General features: G+C 42.1%; 2 protein-coding genes across 3 annotated transcripts in view; both read right to left on the bottom strand.

The window, feature by feature from the left end:
- Nucleotides 1–13,231, bottom strand: part of unc-13 — a 77,016-nt gene extending 63,785 nt beyond the window's left edge. The window contains exons 1-4 of one of the 2 annotated variants that reach the window (XM_041776607.2): nucleotides 13,031–13,231; nucleotides 5,950–6,078; nucleotides 5,439–5,889; nucleotides 1,348–5,348 (exon numbers count right to left, since the gene is read on the bottom strand). In XM_041776607.2, the coding sequence (XP_041632541.1) occupies nucleotides 1,348–5,348; nucleotides 5,439–5,889; nucleotides 5,950–5,955 (4,458 nt within the window). In that variant the 5' untranslated portion in view covers nucleotides 5,956–6,078; nucleotides 13,031–13,231. The remainder of the gene's footprint in view (nucleotides 1–1,347; nucleotides 5,349–5,438; nucleotides 5,890–5,949; nucleotides 6,079–13,030) is intronic. The other variant, XM_041776608.2, reaches the window with a different exon arrangement.
- Nucleotides 13,232–16,153: 2,922 nt separating this feature from the next.
- LOC138929044 (uncharacterized) lies at nucleotides 16,154–18,312 on the bottom strand. The gene is made up of 3 exons (XM_070287643.1): nucleotides 17,369–18,312; nucleotides 17,120–17,271; nucleotides 16,154–17,058 (listed from the first exon to the last, which is right to left on the bottom strand). Exons 1-3 carry the CDS (start codon nucleotides 18,310–18,312, stop codon nucleotides 16,154–16,156), a joined length of 2,001 nt encoding a protein of 666 aa, XP_070143744.1.
- Between the last annotated feature and the right edge of the window lie 924 nt (nucleotides 18,313–19,236).

Here is a 19,236-nt window from a genome sequence, read left to right on the forward strand (position 1 = left end):
CATATTTAGATATGGTGCAAAAATGTTGAAAAACAGCCAGGTTATAATTTTTTTTCTAAAAATGTATCGATCATTTGTATGGGAGCTATATGATATAGTCGTCCGATCCGGCCTGTTCCGACATATATAGCAGTGAGAGTATATAGAAGACTATATGCAAAGTTTCATTCAGATAACTTTAAAACTGAGGGACTAGTTTGCGGACAGACGGACATGGCTAGATTGACTCGGCTGTTGATGCTGATCAAGAATATATATACTTTATAGGGTCGGAAAGGTCTCCTTCACGACGTTGCAAACTTCTGACTGAAATTATAATACCTTGCAAGGGTATTATATTTACTATTTATGAACAAAATTAAACAATTTTATGTATAACAAGAAAGGAAGCTAACTTCGGCACGCCGAAGTTTGTATACCCTTGCAGATATTATTTTATTACATTTTACCTATACTTATTATGTTTACAGTTTGACAGTTACAGTTTTACATTCCCAGTATTATATATTGTATACATCGCTTCTATGGCAGCTATGTGATATAGTTGTCCGATTTTTATGAAATTTATACCAAAATTCTAGAATAATTAAAAAGCTTATATCTCAGAGTAGATAAAATTACGTTGAAAAACAACGAAGCTATAATTTTATTTCTATTAATTTCCCGATCGTTCCTATGGCAGCTATATCATATAGTCGTCCGATTTTCATAAAATTTTTACCAAAATTTTGAAATTATATAAAATGGCCATATCTAAAAAATTATGCAAAAATATTTAAAAACAGCGAAGTTATAATTATTTTTGTAAAAATTTATCGAACATTTATATGGCAGCTATATGATATAGTCGTCCGATCCGGCCCGTTCCGACATATATAGCAGTGAGAGTATATAGAAGCCTATATGCAAAGTTTCATTTAGATAGCTTTAAAACTGAGGGACTAGTTTGCGTAGAAACAGACAGACGGACAGACGGACAGACAGACAGACGGACAGACGGACATGGCTAGATCGACTCGGCTGTTGATGCTGATCAAGAATATATATACTTTATAGGGTCGGAAACGTCTCCTTCACTGCGTTGCAAACTTCTGACTGAAATTATAATACCCTGCAAGGGTATAAAAACATTATATTAACCTTTTCTAACAATATGATCGTTTTTATTTTATAAGTATTTAATATTTTAAAAAATATGATTTCGAATGCAAGATGGGTACAGAGAAGATAATCATTCTTTCCTGTTAATTATTGTAACACCGATAAATCTATAGATTATTTGGGGCGTATTTTAAGGAAGAAATGTACTAAGATGTTAGAAAGAAGTAAGAAAGATTTTGTACTCACATTTAGTTGTATGATTATTTTATTATAAGCCCAGTGCCATCGTTGCTTCGCTGTAATTTCCGATTGCCTAATAATCTGCATGTGCCCGCTCACAACTTCTTCGGTTTCACCGCGCAGCAGTAGAGGTTTCTTCTTTTGCGATATTATCTTATTTAGATCAGCGAGATCGGTCAACTGGTCATTTAATTCATCATCTCGACCTATCAGGTCAGAGTCATTCATTAAGCTTGCTTGCTCATCATGATCATGATCAATAATAATACTGTCTTGTTTGTGGAGAGATATATTTGTGGCAGCAGGGATACTGGTGGAATTAGACATGGGCGACTGTACATTAGAGTCATGGTGAACTTCCATTTTTAATAGTTGCCGGTTTTGAATAGGACCCACGCTACCACTAGAGCTTTCGTCTAGATAATTGCCGCTATCTTCTTCGCTATGATAGGTTTCGTTATCGTAAATGAAGTCATCGTCGTCATTGTCCCTTTGATGTTCTTCGTCAATGAAATCTAATGATGATTGCTTCTGTTGTTGTGCTTGATTATTTTTGTTCTTTGGCTTTTGTTGTTGCTCCTCTTGTTCGAGGTACTTGTACTCGTCCTCTTCATTAAAGTAGTCCTCACGATAGTCATAACCATTGTTGACATGCTCATAGTATCCGTTCGTGCGCTGACTCTGGTTCGAAGACGGTGTCGTCTGCCGAAGATCCATATAGTAATCATTCTGCACACTATCAATATGATAATTCGGTTCCGAATTCATTGATTGAACTGCAACCCGATCTAATAGTTCATCATCAATCTCGGACTCATCGTCATAGATCTCCGTTGGCATTTGTTTAATTAGCATAAGTCCCGATTTACCATTGATAGTGGGCAGTTTTTTGCCAGTGGCTCCCGCTAACGGCACCGTTGGAAGGATTTTTGTGCTCTGATTACCATTGGCATGGTAGGACATTGAGACCGGTTCATTGAGTTCTGTACTGAATGTACTATTATAACCATATTCCTGCATTTTCACATTACTATTCTCATAATCATCGCCAGTGGTTGAATAGTGACAGCTCGACAGGGTTGTATCTTGATTGTTTTGCTGATAAATGTAATCGAAATTTTCAATTTTGCCTTCAGGATTTGGATTAGAGGAGGTAGACAAGGCCAGACAAGTTGAATTGTTGATTGGCGTAACCAATGTGGTTGTTGTTGTCGGCGGTTTTTGCGTTACAGCTGATGCAACAGAGGATGCACCTTGATTGACAGCTTGAGTTGCTGATTGTACGGCTGCAGCGGCCTTAGTCAAAATTGAACCGAACATTCCACCAGATTTGATACCTCCTCTTTTTTGCGTAGATTCCGGGTTTACAGCTGTTTCTAAAACCAAACTTGTTTCATTTGTAATATCTCTTTGGACTGTATGATAACCATTATCTCTGTTCGATACTTCGATTAAAGTAGGAGGTTGCTCTTCCTTTAAAACATTGTCACTTTCATGATCGTAAATTCCCATATGCATTATCATTTCATTATTTAAATTCATATCATCATCGTACTTTTCATTATAATTTTCACAGATCTGCATTTTTATTGGCACAATGGATGATCCTTGATCGTTGGAAAAAGACGCCTCTGGAGTCGGTCCATACGAGCTTCCTGGTTTTTTATTCTCATCAAGATTTAAAGGAGAAGAGCTGGTGCCTAGATAAGTAACATTTTCAGCAAGAAAATTCGATTCGGTTTCCGTTTCAGCTTTTGTGGCTACTTTGGAACCCGAACTTGAAAGCAATCCACCAACACTGGGCACTAGTTTCGATGCCAAATTAAAGCTAAAACCTTTTTTGGAATTGTTGGCGTGCTGTTGTTGAGTTCTGTTTACTTCAACTGTTGCTGAACTGACACCGCTGAATACGCCATCTAAGCCACCTTTGAGACCTTTAGAAAAGCCTCCGAGAACACTGGTTGAGGTCAATCCTTTGCCTGTTTGTTGCGTCTGGGAGGAAGGCTTGTAATAACCACCAAGACCTGAGCTGCTGAGGTTCTGATTCAGGTCAATGTTTGCCTTACTAATGCTATGATCTACCAATGATAAACTGTTATTATCCACGTTTGCAATAACAATATCTGTTTCTTCTTGAATATTCGCAACAGAGGCAGTCAGTTCTTTAATATCAACATTAAAAGTGTCATAGAAGGTATCATCAAATGCTGTAGATTGAAGTTCGCTAGCTGAAGTTTCCTCGGTTGTTGAAACAAATTTGGTAAGATTTGTTGGAGACTCTACTGAACATACTATGGTGTCAATTGGTGCGATATCATTGATGGTCGTTGGAAAACTGGGAAAATCATATGCAGAAAATTCGGCTAAATACGAAGGCACTGGTACCATCTCATTATTTTGATCTAACTCTTTTTTAAAAACATTGTTTCTTTTGTTATCGGTATCAGTGATTAAGGCAACAGAGTTAGCGATATCATTTGCACATGTTTCCAGTTCAACAAATGGCTGTGGTAAATCTGGTAAATCAAATTGTTTCATATAATCGGTATAAGAGACGATATGAGGTCCTGTTATAGATGAAATTGGTGATGTTAATGTCAACGTTGATGGTGAAGGGGAGGCATCGCGGCTTGGCAACACAATGGTTGTCTGATTATTTATCGATGACAACACTGTCTCCGTCTGATTATTCATAGATGGTGGAACTGTTTCCGTCTGATTACTTATGGATTCAGAAATTGTCTCATTATTGATAGTTGTCAACTCTGTCGAAATTGCTGGTGTGAACGTGTTGTTAGAGCTATTACAATCAGTTGTGTCAACATCATGAGGAGTACCTTTTATTGTTGAAATACCAAAGTCTGGATTAATGAAGGAACTACTAAATGACAGCCTTGATGATTCAGCTTCAACTGTGTTCGTTGGTTTGAAGTCTGCTGTTTGGTAATTCCATGTTGTAAACTCCTTTAATTGTGTAGTATCGCCTATACTACTAATCAGCTCTTCTTTATCTGAGCACGTTTCTTTAATGATCGAAGTTTTGGCAGTCGTATTGGTAACAATAGGATTTTTTTCATTTGTGTCGAAAAATGTATAAGGCTGAAGATAATCCGATAAGTTAAATAAGGCTTCCGCTTCAGGCTTCATATATGAGGGCTCTGGCGGAGGAGACTGGGCTGACTCCTTAATTTCTAAATAAACTTTGCTGTCAATATCTAGATCTGATGAATGGAGTTTCTCATTATCATCAGATACTACTACTACATTCTGGCTACTATTTAATGGAAGCTTTACTGGTGAGCATTGATCGGGGAATGAATGTACTTGATTATCTTCGTTAAACGCTTTTGTTTCAACCGGAGATGTTTTTTCCAATGATAGTGCAACTGAAGGTAATGAAGACTTTGGATAATTCGAATTCTTAGACTGAACTGAAAATGTTGTTGTTGGCAACTTTGGCAGTTGCTTAGGCCGATGAGTTTTCCCGGCTGTGCAATATAATAACGGTGAAGAAGGAAGTGTCGCATCGGATACAGTTGTGATGCTTGAAATATGAAACGATGATTTGTTATGCGGTGTTGTTGGTAGAAGTTTTGGCAATTTTCTAGTTTTTGGTGGAATCGTCGTGGTCGCCGTCGTCGTTGTCATAGCACTTAAAGCAACTAGAGTGTCAGTGTCACTGCATTCTTTCGCCAAATATCTATCAGAATCATAATAAGTTGGCATCAGTTTCTTTGAATGCATCGAGTGAACAGGCACTCTGGTTTCACCAGATGCTATTACAGAAGCCGTTGTCATTGCCATCATCAAAGAGATTTTTCGTTGATTCTGCAGCTTCTGTTGGGCATTACTTATCGGCGGTGTATCGCTAAATGTTGATAGATTGTCAGCATGGTAGTTACACTCGTGGTACGCACTGTAATCTAATGGCAACATTGAAGTGTACGGTCGTGGCGCGACTGTATTTTGAACAGGGTTGATTTCAGACCAATCCTCAGCACCAAATCCTAATAATGATAGATTGAAATTTGAGAAATTATTTGAATAATAACTATTGAAATTAGTTGCAGGGATATTTTCGTATTCGTAGTCAATACCTGTAGATGGCAACACTTGACAACTGCTATTTAGCTCCATATCTGATCCAGATCCATTGATATTTTCTTTAACTGGCAATATTGGCAATAGTTTCGCTGAAGTACCCTTATAGTTTGGAGCCGTTGCGAACTCAAACACCCCTTCACCATAATAGTATTCATTGGCTACCCCGCTGTGAAACCAATTTTCAACCGAAGAGTGTACATCCAATTCCTGCTGGTAATCTTCCGTTTTTGTTTCATAACACTCATAATATTCATTGCTGTGATTTGTGTCAGCCGTTGTGGGTGTGGTGTCATTATATACTTGTTCTGGTTCTGGTTGGAGTGTGGTATTACTGTAATATATGTTACCGCTACTATTTGGATTCCCATAAGATCTATGACCGGTGTCAGAGGTTAAGGCACCGTTATGTTTATTCATAAAGTAGTCATCATGTCTTGCGTAGTGCTAAAAGCAAACGAAAATGTTTTCCTTACGAAAATTATGTTGTTGTGATTTTTGACTTACCGTCATTGTTGTGAAAAGAATAACTAATTGCTTGCACTGTTATCTGGAACCAATTATTGCTTCGAATTGTTCTCGCCTATGACTCAACTGATGCGATGACATGGTAGCGCTGGGCAGAGGTACCTGCAACTAATAATATTCTTACAAATTTCCAACATTCTTCAATTTTTTGTTTTTAGTCTGAAATTTTAGGGACTCTTTTAGTCTTTGAGGCTGCAAGCAGATCGCAGATTTCGACAATCGTGTCCACACCAAATCTCTCGAGCTGTCATTTTTTCTTTAATAAAAAAATTGATGATTTCCTTGTGAAATTTTGATAATAAAAAAAAAAAACAAAATTAATTATATTCTGAATACACACAAAACTGAGTTTCATTACATTTTACCTATACTTATTAAGTTTAAAGTTTGGCAGTTACAGATTTACATTTCCAGCTTTACATTTTCTCTACATCTACCGATCGCTTCTATGGCAGCTATATAATATAGTTGTCCGATTTTTATGAAATTTATACCAAAATTCTTAAATATTAACAAAAGCTCATATCTCAGAGTATATGAAAATACGTTGAAAAACAACGAAGTCATATTTTTTTCCAGTTAATTTCCTGATCGTACCTATGGCAGCTATAAGATATAGTCGCCCGGTTTTCATAAAATTAAAACCGAAATTCTGAAATAATATAAAATGGACATTTGTATGGCAGCTATACGATAAAGTCGTCCGATCCCGCGTGTTCCGACATATATAGCAGTGATAGTATTCTGAAGACTATATGTAAAGTTTCATTCAGATAGCTTTAAAACTGAGGGACTATTTTGCGTAGAAAAGGACAGACGGACAGACAGACATGGCTAGATGGACTTGGCTGTTGATGCTGATCAAGAATATATATACTTTATAGGGTCGGAAGGTCTCCTTCACTGCGTGGCAAACTTCTGACTAAAATTATAATACCCTGCAAGGTACAATTACCTGATAGAATTATAAATATAAGTATAAAAACTGAAAAAAAACAAAGTACTATCCAGTTTCATTACATTTAATTATACTAATTACAACGCCAAGCATACGCATTGGGGATCCCGCCTCGTGACCCCCAAGGGAAGACAACTGTATAACGCTCTCATCAATGTGAGAAATAAGCTGGACTACGTTTCCCCTGGTAGCTTCACATATTGGCCAGCAGACCCCAGAAAGATACCCGATCTAATTGACTTCGCGGTGACAAAAAACATCCCACGCAATTTAATAAACGCCAAGGCCCTTCCAGACCTTTCTTCAGATCACTCGCCGCTGTTGATAAACCTCCTTCAAAGCCCAGAAACTACGGATCGCCCCGATAGGCTGACGTCGCACAGAACCAATTGGATGAAATACAAAAAGTATGTGAGTTCCCACATTGAGCTAGCCCCCCAGCTCAATACTGAAACCGACATCGACTCCTCCACCTCCGCACTGGAAAAGGTACTTGTGACTGCAGCCAGAAACTCAACACCACAACAGACGGATGTGCAAAAAATCAAATTCAAAACGAACCAGCAAATTGAACAGCTTATCCAAGAAAAGAGGCGTCTGCGACGGGCGTGGCAAACCAATAGATCGCCATGCTCAAAGCAACGTCTAAATGAAGCCACACGCAAACTAAGCCGGGCCCTGAAGCAAAATGCCGAAAAAGCACAATTAAGATATATTGAAAAACTCTCGCCAACCAGCACAAAGCATTCCTTATGGAGAGCTCACCCAAATTTAAGCTCACCGGCTGACCCCTTAACCCCGATAAGAAAGTCATCTGGTTGCTGGGCCCGCAGCGACAAAGACAGAGCCGAAACTTTTGCCTCACATCTCCAGGGCGTTTTCCAGCCCAACCCTGCTGCAAATCCATTTGAACTACCGCAAATCCACACTGAAACGGAATCTACTCCAGCATCATTTCGTCCGAACGAAATAACGAAGGTCATCAGGGAACTGAAGCCGAAAAAGGCTCCCGGCGATGACCTAATACCTAAAAAAATGATAATTGAACTTCCGAATTGTGCTATTGAGGTCATCTGTAAAATCTTCAATGGGATCATAAGTCTCGGCCATTACCCAACAAAATGGAAAAAATCTATAATTATAATGATACCGAAGCCCGGAAAAGACCACACGATGCCGTCATCTTACCGACCAATAAGTCTACTATCATGCTTGTCCAAGTTATTTGAAAAATGCCTACTAAAGCGCATAATTCCTTATCTGGGAGCTCACAACATCATCCCAGCTCATCAATTTGGCTTCAGAGAAAAACATGGAACTATCGAGCAAGTTAACAGAATAACATCAGAAATTCGCACAGCCTTCGAGCATCGAGAATATTGCAGCGCGATATTTCTCGACGTTTCTCAAGCATTCGACCGCGTCTGGCTCAACGGCCTTATGCACAAAATAAAAACACCTTTGCCGGTATACACACACAAATTACTTGAGTCGTATCTCTACAACAGAGTCTTCGCAGTGAGGTGCAACGCAACAACATCCGGCACCGATTCAATCGAAGCTGGAGTCCAACAAGGAAGCGCACTCGGGCCTACCCTATTTGTTCTATACACAGCGGATATCCCCACAAGCGACCAGCTAACATTATCCACTTTCGCTGATGACACTGCGATCCTCAGCCGTTCCAGATGCCCAGTCCGTGCAACAGCCCAGCTCGCCAACCACCTCAAGGTAGTCGAGAAGTGGCTATCTGACTGGCGTATCAAAATAAATGAACAAAAGTGTAAGCACATAACGTTCACTCTCAACAGACAAACATGCCCCCCGCTCTACCTGAACAGCACACTGATCCTCGAAGTCAACGTGGTAACGTACCTGGGCGTCCACCTGGACAGACGCCTAACATGGCGAAGACATATTGAATGCAAGAAACTTCATCTAAAACTAAAAGCCAGCAGCCTCCACTGACTCTACAACTCTACACTGAAGCCAATATGGCTCCCAGCTCTGGGGGAACGCGTGCAGTACCAATCTAGACATCATACAGCGTGCCCAATCAAAAATCCTGAGAACTATCACTGGGGCACCATGGTATATTCGCAACGAACACATCCACAGGGATCTCGGCATTCCTGCAGTTAAGAACGAAATAGAAAAACAAAAAGCGTCCTACAAGGAAAAACTCTCCACCCATCCAAATCCTTTAGCAAGGGACTTGATACGAGTTTCCAGAAGAAGCCGCCTACTACGTAACGACCATCCAACCCAGCCATAATTAGTCAGGGCCATTTTCTCTGTACCAGTCTCATGACTGCTAGTTAGGTAGTATTGTAAGATTTGATACACTTATTGTTAGTCTCATAAATGAGAAGATTCAATAAATAAAAGCAAAGCCTAAAAAAAAAAAAAAAAAAATTATACTAATTATATTTACAGGCTGGCAAAAATCCTCCTTCTGAACCCTCCTCAAGGGCGCAGGCTGGGCACTGTATTAGCCCCGATACGGGTTGCTCCGTCCGTACAGTCTCTAGCAATGGCTACGGTTCAATTCCTTCTGCCCAAAAAGCCGAAAGATATGAACCATTAGCCATGGCAGGACGTGCCTCACGGCAGGCATAAAACGCACGTGGGTGGTTCCTCCGAAAAATACACCATAAGGGAATGTTTGAAGGAAGGTTCTGCAGGTTGCGACCCCATCACCCAAGAAGAGGGCCAATGTGCAATCCTATCGGATCGATCAGTTTTAAAACTGTACTGGCAAGCACGGAGTGACTAGATAGCCTGAGCACGACTAAGTCAGTGAGGATCTACCGGGTTCCCAGACACCAAGGCATAGACGGTAACGAGACCGCGGACGAACTTGCAAAGGAAGGCATCGGACTGGCGCATAAAAGATCAGAAAGCGTTCCTGTATCCCTAAGAACGCTCCAAAGCGAGCTAGAGACTTGGGCTGACCCAAGCGCATAAAGCAGGTGGAGGAGTAATTCCGCAACCTGCAGAATATCAAAAATCATGTGCAAAGAGCACTACGAGAAACTCACTCACTACGTGCTGCATCTTCCGCGGAAGGACTGCAGAATGTTAGTGGGATTTCTAACAGGTCACTGCCTGTCTGCTGCACATGCAGTCAATCTGGGTATTACCGACAACGCCAAATGTCGGAAATGTGATGAATCCGCGGCAACCGAAACCTTGGAGCATCTCATTTACAAATGTCCGGTCCTAACGAAGGCAAGGATGAAATACCTAGGCTCTCCGGTTCTAGCATAGCTAGAAGATGCCTCCAGGAGAAAGCCAGGCGAACTCCTTGCCTTTGCGAACAACACCTTGATCTTCACGGATCTCAAAACCCGCATAAATAGTCTCTAGGTCCATCCAGGAGTTTCCCCGGATAGCTAATTGCCATATTGGCCTATGCGTGGCCCCATGAGGGTCGTCTGGATAAACCTAGCCTAACCTAACCTTTACATTTTTCTCAACATCTAAATTTAATACCGAAATTATTCTGTGGAAACCGCACTCCAAGTGCATTTTTATGCCTGTAATCAGCGAAGATGTTGTTCTTCATAGTCTCAGAACAATCAAACTTTCCTCCTCTGGTCCAGATCTTGGACCTAGCTGTGTTCTGAGAAATTGTGCTCAGCTCATTATGTAGACCACTGTTAGACTTTTTCAGTTATTCGTTTTTTCAGCATTCGTTTTTCCTCGAAGTTTGAAAAGAATCTTTTATCATTCCGCTTCATAAAAAGGGCAGTAAATCTTATATTGAACACTATAGAGGTATAGCAAAACTTAGTGCGATTCCCAAATTATTCGAATTTTTAATTACTACTCAGCTTCAGCACCAATGTAGCTTAATTATGTCCCCCTTACAGCATGGCTTTATAAATCGCAAATCAACGTCTACAAATCTCCTTGAGTTTGTTGCTGTCATTAGAATCGCGTTTAAAAATAACACCTAAACCGATGTTATCTTTACAGATTTCAGCAAAGCCTTCGATTCGGTGAATCATCAGTTACTGCTGATGAAATTTTGTCTTTTGGTTTTTGCGGTCACGTTGTCACTTATTTGTCGAACCGTACTCCAAGAGTTGCATTCAAGGGTTCATTCTCAAATCTAGACTTCTGGTGTTCCTCAAGGGAGCCACCTCAGTCCTCTTCTATTTGGCATTTTTATAAATGATCTGCCCCAAGTTATTCTCGACTCTTACGTCATGATGTACGCTGATAATTTTAAAGTATGTTTACCTCCTGCGAATCCTGACTCTCCTAAGCTTTTACCAGCTGATTTGAACAACATGTTGTCCTGGTACACTCTTAATTTGTTGCTTCTTAACAACTCTAAATGTAAATACATGTCGTTTTACCGCAGAAGTTGTTTCCATGCCAACTGTTCCATAGGGACAGGGACATACGTTCTAGAACGTATCCATTCTATAACGGATCTTTGAGTTCTATTTACCCATAACTAGAGCTTCACCGATCTCATCGGTATAATTGCATGTAAAGCTAGGGGGTTTTTGCATTTGTGAAAAGATGGTCTAAGGAATTTGATGATCAATACACTACAAAACTTCTTTATATATCTCTGGTTCGGCCTATTCTCGAATATTGTTCGTGTTTATGGTCCCCTCAATATAAATAGTATCAAGACCTTATTTAATCGGTACAGAAATAATTTCATTTGTTCGTTCTTCGGGGTTTAGACTGGGACCCATTTCGCCGCCTCCCTTCTTATGCCGGACTACATCTTTTGGACCTGCCCTCTCTTAAGGATCGTCGAACCTGCCACGGCGTGATGTTCCTTCATAAACTAATCAAATGACATATTTTATCCAGTCAGCTTCAGAGTCAAATACGTTTCTCAGTTCCTTCAAAGCCATCAAGTTACTTTCAGCCAGCTTTGGATTTTTGTAAAACAAATTTTGAGGCACATGATCCTTTTCACGTTTTATGTTTCACGAAATGTCCTTAGACTTTAATAAAAACAATATCCTAAGAAGCCTATCCTTGGCTCTGGCCACCGGATGTGAGAATATCATTAAAAAGCACTCCTTATCCGGTCAGAGGTAAGGATATAGTTTTATAATGTGAGATGATTGCCATTTCTTAATAATAAATAAATAAATAAATAATTTGAAATAACAAAATACTATCATATTTCAAGGAAGATGAAAATGCGTTGAAGAACAACGAACTTATAGTTTACTACAGCTATATGATATAGTCGTTCGATCCGGCGCGTTCCGCGTTCTTACAGCAGTAAGATTAGTCAAAAGACTATATGCTAAGTTTCATTCAGATAGCTTCAAAACTGAGGGACTAGTTTGCGTAGAAACGGACAAGTGGACAGACGGACATGGCTAGATCGACTCGGCTGTTGATGCTAATCAGGGATATATGTACATACATATGTACGTTAGAGGGTCGAAAATGTGTTCTTCACTGCGGCGTAAACTTCAGATAATAATAATTATTAATTATCGTGTGAAAACAATGCAAGAAACAACTGATGACAATTTCATTAGTAATTTGTATGAACTGTCATCGATGGTTCATCAATAACAACGACATGTAGGTTGATGAATTACTGACGACAGGAACTGCACGGTACATTTAATTATTTTACCTGGAGTATTTATATATGTATACAATTTATATATGTTCATCTATGCATATGAACAAAAATACATGTGTATTTTTAATTTGTCTAATTTTTTTTCTTTCTTTTTTCAAAATTTAACCTTATTAATCTATAATAAACATTTTGATAATTTGCTAAACAATTATTTATTTTTAGTTTTGTAAATTTTATGCAATACACACTTATCTGAACAAAACATTTTTATAAGTATGTATGTTCTATATGCGTGCATCCCATATGTGCCTTTGTATATACATATGTATGTGTACATATGCATATATACATATGTATATCGAAAAATAGCTCTAAAACAGTCCACTTATTAGCATACTTTTAGGCCTCAAGTTTTATAAAGGTCTGCAATTTTGTAATTTTTTAATCTTTGTGTTATTTATTAAAATTTCCGAACTCGAGTTATACTGAAGCTTCAGTTTTTACAATGTAATTATTAAACATACTTGATTCTGACTTCCACATTCGTTAAATACAATTTATTAACGCGGAAATTTCACTCAAGATAAAGATAACGGAAACATTTGAAAACATTTAAATGAATACCTCGGAAAGTATTCTTTTTTGATTATTTTATACAGCAAGAATGAAAATAGCTTATTTTGTATTGTATAATTCCGAATTCCAAGAATTCCAACAAGCGCAGAGCATGCGCATTGCATTGCGAGAGAAACACAGAAGTTGATGTGAACTGTCATTTTGAGTTTACTATCTAGCCATTTTTGTGGCTACTAGCTAGCATTATTTTATGGCTTTTATTTTTATCAATTTTTTTCTTAGATATTTTTATACCCTTGCAGGGCATTCTTATTTTAGTCAGAAATTGCAACGCATTGCAGGAGTCATTTATAGTCATAATATCACTACTATATGTATAAATCGAAACCATAGGAACGATTGGAAGGTTTTGAGAAAAAATATTCAGGGTATTCTGATTGACTGAATTACTGAAAATATCGTCAAAGTATTGCGATCGTTAGCCAATATTATTAGCACTTTGTACTGGAACAGCTGTTTTCAGTTAAAACAAGAAAGGAAGCTAACTTCGGCACGCCGAAGTTTGTATACCCTTGCAGAATGGTTTTGATGTTTATAATATAGATTTAAATGCTGAAAACACTCAAAAAACAGAGTTTCATTACATTTTACCTATACTTATTCAGGCCTGCTTCGGTAATCGAAAACGGCAAGATTTTTTCGTTTTCGTTTTTGAAAACGAGAAATTGGTGCTCCGGTAATCGAAAACGAAAGATTTTTTTTGATTTGAAAAACGGGCACCTTTTTCTGGCCGGAATGAAAAGTAAATGGCTTTTTTTATATGAAATCAGATCTTATTTACAAAAGGAAAAAAATAGTTTACTCAGTGGTCTATTGATGTTTATACCACACCACCACAAGATCATTCTGGCAGGTAGTTATTTTAAAAAAAATTTATTTCTGACCCTACGTCAGATTTGACAACAAAATTTTTGCCGTGTTTAACCAGTTTTCTCGTTTTGGCGATAGGTCGATAAGTTCACCGCAAAAAGTTATCGCCAAGGTTGCTATATTGTTGATGGAACGAAACATCCAGTTAAAAATACTTATAAAATATAAATGAATACATTAATAACTTTAAAGGACCGCCAAAATGGTTGTTTATAAATAATACTATTTAATGTGATTACTTAAATGGTCCAGATTAACCAAATAATTTTTGGAGACCACCGGAATTAGAACTGTGAAAAGTGTGGCAGCATCTTAGGTGCCTGGATTTGCTTAACTCTACCATTTTTTGCCTTTTTCTGGCTTAGATAAAGGGCAATTGTAAATATAATAGGCAGTACTTTACGTTGTTTGCTTATTACCAACAACACAAGTTAGCTGCTTGAGCAGTGAGAAACGATGAGAAAACGAAACATCCGATAGCAGAAATTTGCCGAAAACCGGAGCAGCTAAAAACGAAAACGGTTCGTTTTCGCCCAAAACGAAATCGAAAAAATTTTACGATTACCGGAGCAGGCCTGATTATGTTTACAGTTTGACAGTTACAGTTTTACATTCCCAGCTTTACATATTTTATACTGTTGGGGGCGGCGCTTCCTTCTGGATAAGTGGAGGTGTAGCGGATGGAAGTTGATGGAAATTTCCCACGGCGCAAGCGTACGGTGGAGAAGAAAAAAAACAGCGGGGGCGTCGTGGGTAATCTCAGCGTAGTCGATCAGCTTTATTTCGCTGCATACATGGTACTAACTCTAAGCTTAAGCAAACGGCCCGCTTACACCGCTAAGCGAGAGCGAGAGAGCGGCAGCGGCCGATCCGAGTGTTCGGCAACGAAGCCCGAGGCCCGCGCTCGAGAGTGCGAAAGCGCTTAGCGCTGCGGGAGAGCGAGCGCGGGAGATCAAGAGTGCGAGAGCGGGCGAGCGTTGCTACGCTGGGAGCGCTTGAGCTTTTGGACGCTCAGACGCTCGGTGGGCAGAGGGGGAACAGGGGCCTCCTGGCGTAAACATTCTCCCCCCCTTGCAATCACTCGGGTTGCAATAAACCCGTACAGGACGATGGTATGGAGGGGCGTCAGAGCGCTGCGTAGATCGTTGATGCTGGAGCGACGAGTAGCGATGAAGGACGGATGAGTGCCAAGGAGAGGCGGATGATTGCCATGGAGAGGCGAAAACTTGTCGTAAGGAGCTTGCTGAACAAGGCGGAGGCGTCGAGTGCCGCGAACAGGACGCATCACTGTGCGCTAGAAGACGTTGAACTTTCCGTAGCGGATGAACGTTGGCAGACTCGGCTACGGTAGGATTAAGTACCTCGGGTACGTCTGCCTTCCAGAGCGATCGCGGTGTATGGAAATGAAGCCCTCGTATGTGATTGGACGATGGTAGAGGAGCGGCTGCAGAACGCCGCGGAGTGCCGGACGAGGGCCGAGGAGCGGCTGAAGATTGCCGTGGAGACAAGGTCCGAGGAGCAGCAGTAGACTTCCGAGGCCGGGCACCGGCGCTCCGGGACCGTCGCGCCTCCTGACGCGACTGGCGCGGATCCATTGGCTGTTCGGATAGGTGCAGCAATCACCTCGCTGGTCGGAGAAATCGGCGACGGATCTTGAGCGGATGGATCTTGTTGCAGACTCGGCATCGGTAGGAACTGGAACCTCGAGTACATCTGCGCTCCAGCGCTATGGCGCTGCGTGGATGTGGAGACATGCGGTTGGCTATTACTGGCGGAATAGGACGGAGATAAAAATCGGAATTAATAATAGAACCCTTGCGATTTGGAACACGGAATAGAGCTACAACACCACAGTTACATATAACATCGGAGTGACAGGCGACTGGTTATTGCGGGCAGACGGGCGCTTCCATCGGGAAAGGGACGACCTTCGCTATGGTCGTTGGTGTGCGAATTTGACATATGAAGGTGCCCGCTGCTGCGAACGGGGTGCATGCCCTGGATGGTCATGCTTATGCAGGAGTGTGTGGTGGTGCTGATTGCACGTCTTGCATTGGTCATCACTGCGGCAGGTTCCCTCAGAATGTTCGTGGGCCAAGCAGTTTGAACAATAGCGGTTGTCGAGAACCGCACGGAGCCTCTTATGAGCGCTGAGCTTCAGGAACTGTTGGCATTTCCTGAGCGGGTGGAACCCGTTGCAGATTCGGCAACGGTAGGACTGCGCGCTTTGGGTACGCCTGCTTTCCAAGACAGCGGCACTGCGAATGGGACGGAATTTGTCCACCGAGCGGTTTGACTGGACGGAAATTCGTGTCGAGAACACAGACGCCGCTCGTGGCCTCTGAAGACACTGGGCCTGAGAGCACCCATCCGAAAATCGTCTCTTGCGCCAGGAGAGAGCCGAAAATGTTATTCTTGGAGCCGCCTAGAAGCACGGACGGAAGAATGTCAGCTCCAATCAGGACGTCGATTTCGGAGCTCTCGGAGAACGTTGGATCAGCCAGCGGGACGTCAGGAAGTTCCTTCAGTAGGTCTCGTGGAATCGGATACGAGGGGAGCTTCCCGGCTAACTGCGGAAGAACATAAGCTGCAGTTTCCAGCTGCAGCCCGGGTCTGGAAGGCGCTCGGATGGCGAGAGTGCAGAGCTTGGTGGATTGGGCGGCAACTGTCTCGTTGAGCCCAGACACTCTGGTCTGAACTGGCGTAAATGGTGGGCTAATTTGACGGAACAACCTCTCCGTGATGAAGGTTGCCTCGGAACCAGAGTCGATTAAGGCTCGCGTTTGGAAATCGCGGCCTAAATGGCAAATGTTAATGAGGGCTGTGCCCAGTAGAACGGCTCTTGAGCCGGAAGCGAAGCACACTTGCACATCAGTGTGATCTTGAGCGGCGCTCGTGCCCTGTGGAGTAGGCGCCGATCGAGGCCTGGGTGGCGCCGTCGGACTTGGTGCGGTCGCGGAGGGATTATCGCGGTGCAGAAGGGTGTGATGACGACTGCGGCACGTAAAGCAGCTATGGGCACTAGTGCAATCCCGCTGCTGGTGCCCTCTTGCAAAGCAATTCAGGCAAAACTGCTTTCTTCTGATATAGTCGGAGCGACTATTTACGTCCATCTCGAGGAACCGTGGGCACACGCAAATCGGATGGCTCCCCCTCGAACAGAGATCGCACCCTCTTGGGGCCGGAGCCACTCTGGCCTCGTAGGAATTCAGCCTGCGCACTGGGGCGCTCGCAGCCGTCGGTCTTGGCGGAATTTGCCCTGAATTTCAGCCTTGTTGTGTATGGATTGCTCCCACATCGAAAGTGTGATTTTGGGAAGCTTTAAGGAAACCATATACACTAAGAGACAATCCCACGCCTCGATTTGAATGGAGGACATCTCTAAGGCTGTCAGACAACTTTGGACGGTGCTTTGCAGTTCTTTTAGAGCTGCTCCGGACTCTTGGGGGACAGCCTGAATGTTGAAAAGGATTTTCAACTGGCTGTTGACAAGTAACCGCCGATTCTCGAAGCGGTCGGTGAGGCTTTGCCACGCGGAGATGAAGCCATCATTTGTCAGAGGGGCTTTGGATACGATGGCGTGCGCATCGCCACTTGTTTTGGATAACAAGTGGAACAACTTTTCCACCGGTGTGAGGCGCGAGTTGTGAATATATATCGCGGTGAAAAGGTCTCTGAAGGTGGGCCACCGCAGATAATCGCCAGCGAAAATTTCTGTGTCCACTGGTGGCAATCGACAACCCATGGACGGGGGTGTGGGCATAGGGGCGGAAGCCGGAGTGGACTGGGCGGCGGCCTTTTCGATTATTTCTTGTAACAGGACCACACACCTCGAATAAACTGAATAGCAGTAACTGTACTTGGATTCAAGCACATCTGAGGTGGCAGCGCTGTCAGCGGACACGGAAAGTAGGTCGGAGCAGTTTTCATAGCTCTGCTCCACCTTATCCCACAGGGCCCGAATCTGATCCCGATGAACCTTGCACATGGCGGGGGAAAATCGATCGGTCTCAGGGGCGCTCGGAGTGTTGATGTCAGCCTCGAAATGGCTCACACGGTCCGTTGTGGAAATGAACTTGCGGAGGGCGATATCGAGTGCGGATTGAGCCATCTTGGCTACCGACCGAGTGGATCTGGATGAGGTACTGGGGGCAGTGTCGAGTGCCTCTTGACCTTTTGCCCTTGGAGTGGCAGTGGTCGCCTTTGGCTTTACTTGATCAGGCCGAGGAGATACGGACTGGGACCCCTCCAGAGTAATTGCCGGAATCAGGGGAGTCTGTTCCTCGTCTCCCGTGGGCATCCTTGACGTCGAAAGGTCGCGAATCAGTTGGTCGCCGCAGGAAACGGAAAAGTCCCGAACTCAATGGTTCGAAAACGTGACGGAAAACAAGTTTTGGAATGGGACTTGGGGTCACTTTGGCAAAGGGGCGCAATAGGAACTGCCAGAAGCCGCGGAATTGTATAACTTATGCAGTACAAAATATCCCAGAAAATTCTCCGCACTCGGAGAGGAGGACAATGTGCTCGCTTACGGTCACACTGCCAGTGGATGCTGCGGGTGAATTCACGAATTAAATGCCGGGCTCAGGTTCTGAGAGCCTCGGGCACCACCGAGAAAAGAATTGACGAAAACTCGGGAAGGCGGAAATCACTCGAGTAAGGGCGTCGGGCGCCGACTTGGACCAGAAATAAATAAAACAACGAACGTCGACCGGAATGTCGAGGAACAAAAATTCTGTATTTAGGTGTCTCGGATGAGAAAGTTGTATCCGGCTTTGGTCGGCTCAGAACAGGACTAAACAGCGACCCACGAATGTTTGGTTTCTTCCCGCAATAAATGAATTATTCCACCAATAATTCGAAAAAAAAATTATTGGCCGCAAATAATTAGTTAATAATTCGGAAAATTATTGGCCGCAAAAACTCCACTAAGAATTCGAAAAATTATTGGCCGCAAATAACTAATTAATAATTCGGAAAATTATTACGGAGCCGGAAAGGTGGAATTAAAACCTTGGCTTTTGTTTGGAAGAACACGGGCACTGGGTTCTGCCGCCGGCAAAAACAACCCCAATAAAAAACACAGGTTAATTTGGAAAAGGCGGAAAAAAAACACAGTCGTAATCGCACCCGTGAATTGATTTGCCATTTTGTCCTAAACGTTTGTTGTTTTGTCGCGGTTTATATATATATTTTAATATATTTTATATTTTATTTTAATTTA

The sequence above is a fragment of the Drosophila kikkawai genome, chromosome 4 (assembly GCF_030179895.1).
Source record: "Drosophila kikkawai strain 14028-0561.14 chromosome 4, DkikHiC1v2, whole genome shotgun sequence".
NCBI classification, from domain to species: domain Eukaryota; kingdom Metazoa; phylum Arthropoda; class Insecta; order Diptera; family Drosophilidae; genus Drosophila; species Drosophila kikkawai.